This window comes from Taurulus bubalis, assembly GCF_910589615.1.
Source record: "Taurulus bubalis genome assembly, chromosome: 18".
NCBI classification, from domain to species: domain Eukaryota; kingdom Metazoa; phylum Chordata; class Actinopteri; order Perciformes; family Cottidae; genus Taurulus; species Taurulus bubalis.
Genome location: NC_136606.1, coordinates 8,338,435 through 8,347,300, shown reverse-complemented (window position 1 = coordinate 8,347,300; position 8,866 = coordinate 8,338,435). Strand labels below are relative to the sequence as shown.

The 8,866-nt window shown below is 42.6% G+C and overlaps 1 protein-coding gene across 2 annotated transcripts; it reads left to right on the top strand.

Annotated features, from left to right (window-relative positions):
* Positions 1–2,020: 2,020 nt before the first annotated feature.
* Positions 2,021–8,501, top strand: htr5ab (5-hydroxytryptamine (serotonin) receptor 5A-b; the record flags this gene model as incomplete). 2 transcript variants are annotated; one of them, XM_079233950.1, is made up of 2 exons in its annotated part: positions 2,021–2,728; positions 8,169–8,501. In XM_079233950.1, 2 exons carry the CDS (start codon positions 2,021–2,023, stop codon positions 8,499–8,501), a joined length of 1,041 nt encoding a protein of 346 aa, XP_079090076.1. The 2 variants fall into 2 exon arrangements, with proteins under 2 accessions (XP_079090076.1, XP_079090075.1); XM_079233949.1 differs by having other exon boundaries at positions 2,021–2,791.
* Between the last annotated feature and the right edge of the window lie 365 nt (positions 8,502–8,866).

The following is an 8,866-nucleotide window of genomic DNA, read 5'->3' as shown; positions in this document are numbered from 1 at the left end:
CTAAGAGACAGTGTCACATGTCACATAAATATACCGGCTAACAGGGACATCGCTCATACTATTACTCCTCGGGCCTTTGATGAGTGACTGATAACAAGCAGATTCCTCTGATACAACCCACTGGGTGAAAAAAACATATATTTACTAGAAGAGCACCCATCAACCAAAGCCCATTACCCTTTCTCGCAATGTTAGCGTATCCGCCCTGTGAGGTGGATCCGGTCCAAAATGTAATGAGTTTTTCTTTGCCCACCACGTTTCATAAAAATCGGGTCAGAAGTTGTTCTGCTATCCTGCTAATAAACAAACATACACATTGAAAACATAACCTCCATTGTGGAAGCAATAAAGCATTTCATAAGGAACTCTGCTGCATTTAAATCTATTGCAGAAAAATCAACATGTCCTTGGAAATTCCAGGAACTTTTCATTGATTTATACATCAAGTTAATGCTTCAGTAATACAGCCAAAAGTAATGTTATTAGAGGCCAAACAGCCACAAGAATATGATGCTGTTGATTAAATCCTGCAATTCAAATCAAAATCAATTGAGGACAATTATTTCAATTATATGCATTAGCTACACTCATTATGGACACTTAGTCTTGGGATCAACCTGAGCACATCATTTAGATCCCATGATTACAATGTTACAAAGAGAAGACATGCAATATTAATAATTATGTTAATATTCAAGATTGTGGTTAAGGTTTTCTCAGTCGATGTGGTAAATAATACAGTGGGTCAAGGTAAGAAACTGTGATCTGTATTTTTAAAAAGCCTGTGAGGATGGTTTGAAGCAAGAGCAATTCATAGGGATAGGTTAAAGCAGCAGGAGGAGTAGTTTGAACTGATTCATAAATAAGAAATTTATAATTGATTAAAATTAACTTCTTATAATATTGTTAGATGAGGCACATCTGAATATATTTTCCAAGACACAGTGCAAGAAATCGTTATTGCCCCAGTGATGCTGCGGAAAATGATGCTTCTGTGAGTCAGATGCCTCAAAGTTATCATAACAATGTATTCTGAACCAAAATGATGGATTTCCAAAGTCAGATAAATCCTTCTGTGTACTTTCATTTGAAGTTTGTATTCACAAACTAGTCACTGAATTCATATAATAGTTGTTTTTCTGTAATTATGCCATTAATGATTAAGTTGGTCTATTACATTATACGATATATAGCAGTTGTAAGCTGTAAAGATCAATACTACACTTAACAGCATCCAGCTGACTGAAAGGATCCTTGGTTGGTGATTTTAAATTCATTGTTTCTGCACCTTTGGATATTGTGTCCTGTTGACTTTGAGACGAGCTGAGCCTCTCCTGTGAATGTATTGATAGAGCTGCCATGTCAAATCTTTTCTTTTGTGACTCTGAAATGGAGACAATACTATGTTATTACGGAGTGTCTCTTCCACAGTCTCTCTTACTTAAAGGGGAATAGATGCTGCTCTTTGCAACCACTTAAAACATACAAATCCACAATGTTGAATGGATGGATCTCTCTATTGGAATACGAAAGAGAAATATCCACAAATGAGTTTACAACAAAGACTCCACTTAAAACTGCTCATTTTGCAACAGAGGTCTCCCTTTGATGCAAATGAAAGGACAGCAGTGGGATGATGAAACTGAATATGTATGGTCGAGATGTCCCGGAGTACTTTTGAGTCTTTTTAATAGCAGATGAAATTGCACTTGAAAGTTGTAGGCAGGTTGCTTGACAGCTGTTAGAAACTCCAGTGCCTTTTACTATTGTGAACAAATCACTGAAGTACCTCTCTTGGGAACGAAACGGTGATGTACAGTGGTGCATTTACGCAATGGTGCAAATCCAGCCGTAAAAGCTACTGTTTTTGTGAGAATTGCATCTTCAACTTTTAGCATAAATTGTTGAATTTCAAAGATGTTTTTATTTCCTCTCTCCCAACTGCAGAATGCATCGACTGTCTGCAGAAACTGTCTCTGAATCGCCGTGGCCCTTGGCTGTGGGGCTGTGAGCAGCTACCATGACGTATCCCAATACCAGCATATTGACAGCCAACTTCAGTGGACCTTTGGACGGCCATGACTTCGGGGGAAACATCTACCGGCCTTTTTCTGTTTTCAGCGTGCTCACTCTTACATTGCTGGCAATGCTGGTGGTGGCCACCTTTGTGTGGAACTTGTTGGTGCTGGTTACCATCCTGAGAGTGAGGACATTCCACCGGGTGCCCCACAACCTCGTGGCTTCCATGGCCATCTCCGACGTGATGGTGGCCGCCCTGGTCATGCCGCTCAGCCTCGTCCACGAGCTGAACGGCAGGCTGTGGAAACTGGGCCGCGTGCTTTGCCAGGTGTGGATCTCCTTCGACGTGCTCTGCTGCACAGCCAGCATCTGGAACGTGACGGCCATCGCTCTGGACCGCTACTGGTCCATCACCAGGCACCTGGAGTACACGCTCAAGACGCGCAAAAAGATCTCCAATGTGATGATCGCACTCACGTGGCTGCTGTCCTCCATCATTTCCCTGTCGCCTCTTTTCGGGTGGGGGGAGACCTACACAGAGGGAATGAAGTGCCAGGTGAGCCAGGAGCCGTCCTACACCGTCTTCTCCACCTTCGGAGCATTTTACCTGCCACTTTGTGTGGTTCTCTTTGTTTATTGGAAGATCTACAAGGCTGCCAAGTTTCGGATTGGTTCCCGCAAGACCAACACAATAACACCCATGGCTGAGGTGATTATTAATTTTCCTTTGTTCGAATCCTGCATTAATTCCTCTTTAAATCCCCTTGTCATGGTATTGGGTATTACATGTAGATACTCTTTGAAACCAATCAGAGTCGGTAAGATTTGGTTGACAGCACTTGGTTTAATGCTTATGTTGAGATGCTGTTGTGGAGGAAATATACCAAATGTTTTGAGTGCAAATAAGCTGTGACGGCCAAGAGTTTACTTGACAGAAGAAGAGAGACACTCGGCGCTATGGCAAAGTTTAGTGCGCCAGGAAACGTTCCTTTTCAGCGGCACAGAGACGAGCCTTCCTGGAGACACAAGTTCACCCAGTATAGGTTGACTGCAAAGTCAGGGCGGAAAAAGGCATCGAGATCCAGGTTAGCACATTTTACGCAATGCTCTACAAAGTCAAAAATAATTTGATTTCATAACTTCAACAACTACAGCTCATGTCCCATCCTACATTGGTGCAGATGGTACGATAAGGACAGGGTGCCGCACAGCAGATAAGCCAGCGGGAGTAAAAGGCAGCATTCAGCATACAGGAGGTTATACACGGGCACCCATTGAAGAGAGGTGGGAGACAGCCAGCCAAGGAGAGAAGTGATGGAGGAGAGCAAAGCTCATTTGGGGGAGTGTGCTGATGCGGAAAGGAGAAGCATAATGCCCCAGGCAAATGCCCAGCATTAGAATCTGAGTGTAACAAATGTGGGGGAAAGGGCCATTGGGAGAGAAACATGTTAGTAAGAGAAGTCACTTTTAGAGACTGAGGACAACTTTTACCTAGGAGCAGCAAATAAGGGAAGCCAGGGCAATGCAGAGTATTAGACAGAATAAATAAATATGAGTTCAGAAACCTTGTCACACCCGGCTGTTGCATTGTAATTCCACAGTCAACAAGACATATTAATTAGGGCACATACATGACAGACACCAAGGCCTGCCAAAATGCAGAGAACGGACAAAGGGAACTGCTTAGTGGCCTAAAATAACTGCAGATCGTGGAAACCTGCCACCTCTGCCAGGAAAAGAAGCATACACCGCTCAAAGAGCCACTAGAACCTACACCTCTGCCAGAAAAAACGTGGTAACTGATAGCCACAGACAATGTCTAGTAGTATAGAGGAAATCCCTACTGTGTGACATCAGCTCCTGCCTACAGCCACAACAAAAACTAGTATTAAGTCAATAAAATCTACATTAATCAAGATGGCATTAATAAGCAGATAGCAAATGCAGTCTACAATATACAAGTTAGACCTGGGAATGCTTTTACATACAGTACAACGTTGTATATGCCACATCTGTTGGTGGTACTCGCTCACTAACCCACTATTAGCATTTATGTGATACTACAGGGCACCATTGAAGACCGGTACAGGTGTAAGCACAGCAGGACTGCACATGGGACGAAACATCAGATCCACACTCCATGCACTTGAATAATAATCTGCTCCCTAAGTGGCCCTCATCAGACGCAGAGATTGGAAGACATAGAGAGGAGCAGTATCCATCATCGGTGGGGGGAGCTGCAACTGGGAACGCTGAGACTACAAAAGCGATACTCGGAGCCAGCAGGAATTGAAACCCTATATCAGCTCTGGCTCTGATTGTGAGAGCAATAGGTTTAACAGAAAGGCACCACAAGGACTGACAGTTGATGTCTAGACAGTTGATGTCAGTTCTGTGGATAATGAATTGAGGTGTCAGTGCAAAGGTGATGCTGACAAGTATGTTACAATTCTAGATTAACGGAGTTATTTGTGAGTATGGTATCGGATGATAGACGGACACTCCATGAACCAATCAGAGAGCTTTAATGAGCAGGCGCACTGTGACAAGCTGCATGTGAGTCAGCAAAGTTGGTCGACAGGACTTTGTGTACGTTGTCTATGTTTAGATTTTAATAAATCATCTGTTCCGAGATAAGATGTCTGTTACAAATAAGATGCGTCGGCCAGCAGTTCATATGACACTATATCTATGATGAATATGTCTCTCTCTCACTGACGCCCCAGACCCACAAATATGAGTTGCTGTGCATTTATTTATCATTCTGGTTGATGAGCTATTCAACAGCAATCAGGAAAACATAATAATCTGATGAATGAGGACAAATAATTGCAGCAATCCTGCTCATCACCACCAGCTTGTTAATGTGCGTAGGCAGAAGGTAGAAGGCTATAAATACCACCTCCAGCTTCTTTAATGGGCCACTGCACATTCCTGGCATTGTCCTTTCTCTAATCAGCAGACACAAAAGGTCTAGATCTATTCCGCAAACACCTAATCAGGCAAATTTTCTGCATCCACTTTTCACCTGCCCTTATGGTGGGTAGTGCAATTTGAAAAGCCCCCGAAAGCACCTCAGTGATGGAGATTACGCCACTTTTAGACATCTTAGAGCAGACGCCTCTTTCTTTCACGTATGAAAGGCTTCTAAAGAAAATTATTCAACGTCAGAACATTCAGAGGCCTTTTTTTCTTCTTTTTGTCATCCACGTACTTTAAAATGTCTGCCAGTCCTCAAGATACCTCTTAGTTATGCAAGTGTGACATCATTTGGCCCAAAATTAGGAGCTTATGGTGAAGGAGAACCAATTGTTGAATAAATTAGCCTCGTCTTTTATTTTTTTGGTAGGCTAACTTTATGTCAAGTTTCATTACACAGACAATCACTCTTGTAGCTCTGGCAATTAAATTGAATATGTTCTATTAGTCATTCTGCTTTCTCCACAGATACACCCGCTGCTTATAGTTGCATTAGACGTGTCTCGTTACCCAGCCAAAGTTTATTGTCATCATTCCCCAGCGTACATCGAAGAGTAGAGGCACCAAGCCCTGCAAAGTGTCTGCACGGAGTTGTAATGTGAGCGATGGCTTCCACATGCAAGATAATAAACCTGCACTCATCCATAACAACACCCACTCAGACACATGCGTACACACCAGGAATGGAGTCTATAGATGAGCACAGATTCTCCATAAACCCATAAATAATTCAACAATACAGTACCAGAAGCCATAAAATGTACAGTTTCAGAAAAGGCTTAACGTCACCATGAATATGAAATCTGTCTAATGTGCTGTGACATTATCTTCTATTCTTTATATTCTAGATTTCATTAAACCTGAAGACTCTCTAGCTTGACTGAATAACCTGACCTTCAACAGTAGCCTACACTTGAGTTTATGCATTCAACAGTTGTACCCGTTTACCATATGAAAGAAGCAAATGAGAAATTCTTGACTGAAAAAAATAAAAAAGACAGCCAGGTGGGAGACTGTCCTGAAGTCTGAAAGAGCCAGATCTCCAGATCTTCACAGCTGTCGGTGATGAAAAAAATGTTTTAAAAGCTCGGCTCCACACATTATCATTCTGGTATTGGGGAAAAGAACGATGTTTGAATTTATTAAAAACAATCACAATAGACTTGGGCGGTGTAAGCACAGGATGCAGCGACAGTGTCATTTATAGAAAGCACAAGGGGGAAAAGCAGCGGCTTAAACTCCCAGTCTCCACCCGGAATGGCTGGGTACCAATTAAAAACACCAGACCCCTTGGTTGGCGAGACCGATACCAATAGAGTACCGCGACCGCACTCACAAGCAGTCCCAGTTGTGTGGGTTGTAGCTGCTGTGGCAGTGGGCCAGTCACACAAAGGAACGCTCACGGACCTGTCCGTTCCTCCCTCACCCTGAAAGCCACTCCACTCACATCGATCACCGCTTGCTCCAACATAAGAAACACGCTGCGTTGTTGGCTACCAAATGTTTTGCGGTTTTTGTCACATTCAAAGCTTCTGTTGATATTTTCAGATAAAGCGTTCAAATATCTGTAATAAAAAAATATATATCCTCAACCAGAATTCTCAATTTGAATAAAGGTATTCATTGAATTGAGTGAGCCAGTCAAGAAATAGTACGTCCAGCATGAAACTCCCCATAAAATCCCAAACACTGCTTCCTGTGTTTGTGCTAAACTAAGCTAAGCTAACCATATCCTCTCTTTAGCTTCATGTTTATGTTAATATTTTGGTTTGCAAACATTTGGTTGGCTTTGTAAAAAGGAAGCTCTCTATATATTTCATGACTGAAACAAGATTTTGTTTCACCTAGTTTGAGTCTATAACCTCATCTCTGATGCACGGAATAAAAGAAGACCGTCAGTTATTTTAGCTCTTCAACCATCCACAGAATTTAAAACCTTCTTCCCAACAGCACTAAGCTTTTAAAGCACTAAACCCTAACCCTCTAGCCTATGCTGCCGATGAACTTGCTTCAGCTATGTTATCAATTATAGGCCTTGCTGACCCGTATTGATTCAACTACATGTACTCCACAGTGAACAAGTTTCTCCATCTCCGGCTTCCTGTTTCAATGTTGAAAAGTGTAGAGTGCTAGTCTGCTTTACTTCAGACACATTTAGAAGGTCTTTATGAAGGCTGTTCGGCTCCTGAACGACCTGCGCAACTTCACCTGATAAACAAAAAAATAAAGTCCGCCTTGAACTGTGTTGAGCAACAAATAGGAGAACGTCTGCAGATTAATGTTGACATTTATTTTTTCTTTTCCCAGCTGTGCCATATGTTTGTGAAATGGGCTGCTGGAAAATGCAGATTAAGACACTGCTGTGTGTGTGTGTGTGTGTGTGTGTGTGTGTGTGTGTGTGTGTGTGTGTGTGTGTGTGTGTGTGTGTGTGTGTGTGTGAGATGAAATAATAGGTTTTGGCTTGTTGATCCATCTGTTGATTCACATTTCTTTTCAGCCAATAATCCATCTTTTGTTGAGCAGCTAAAATGGCCTACATTGTTGAAGATATTGCTTTTCTATTTATAAAGGCTTTTACAAACTGTGGGCATGGTGAATAAACAACGCAAAACTATTCATACCTGCAGCAATGCAGATTTGCAACACTTTTTCAATTAAAAGTTCCAATAGATTGGCGCAGGCAGAGGACCAACTAGGGATCCTATTGACCCGGAGAAGCATCTGGCAGTCCGTGTCTGTTAAGTTGTTGTGTGGCCTAAACTACTGGAAGCTATTTTATTGAGTTTCCTTTTAGCAAAATGCTCTAAGGGATTCTGGTACATGGTTATGCAGTGTATATGTCTAATGCTTTTATTTTGAAAGGTAAGAATGGTAGAAGTGGATCAGGAATGCCCCGCCTTTGTCAAGGTTAGAGGGAGTAATAAAGCTTGCATCTTGGTTTGGACTATGAACCCTCCATGTTGTTGTAAACTAGAATGTTCGTTATGAATATGTCCTTTCTGCATAATGTAATTGGTTGATGCCTTTGCAGTGTTTTTTTGCCAATTAAAAAAAATATACTGACGTGTGAGTTAATCGCACGGAGAAAAAAAACCCACCCGAGGTGTGTAAAAGCTTGTTCAAAGAATCAATGATGTAACTGATTTATTCTCTGATCGGTTCCGTCCCAGGTAAAGGACGAAACACATCAACCGCAGATGGTGTTCACTGTGCGCCACGCCACCGTGACCTTCCAGACGGACGGGGACACGTGGCGTGAACAGAAGGAGAAGAAAGCGGCGCTGATGGTCGGCATTTTGATCGGCGTGTTTGTACTTTGCTGGATCCCCTTCTTCATCACCGAGCTCATCGTCCCACTGTGCTCCTGTGACATCCCGCCCATCTGGAAGAGCATCTTCTTGTGGCTGGGATACTCCAACTCCTTCTTTAACCCGCTCATATACACGGCCTTTAATAAGAACTACAACAATGCCCTGAAGAACCTCTTCTCCCGGCAGCGCTGAGCCACTCGGCACGCTGGGCGGACACACTACACCAGCATCCACTCCACAGTGTTACTCCTGCAGGCAGAGAAGAACTGACCTGTCTGTATCTGTCACTCAATCATCCTTCAGATGGATGATAACCAGAGACCGTCTGAGAAACTGTCTTTAAAAATATGTGTTTTTGTTTTTCTTAACCTCACAGCTGGACTGAAAAGGGTGTCTGAGCTACTGTATCTACAAAGAGAGGAATACATTGGTTGTGTTGCAGGCGGTTGTAGTGGTTACAGTGCCGTTTACAAGTTGGTTTCCTTCTGCCGTTTCAGGCTTATTAGGGAGGAAGCCATGTTAACTCCCTCGCAAACAGTTTCATCATATGTGGAGCT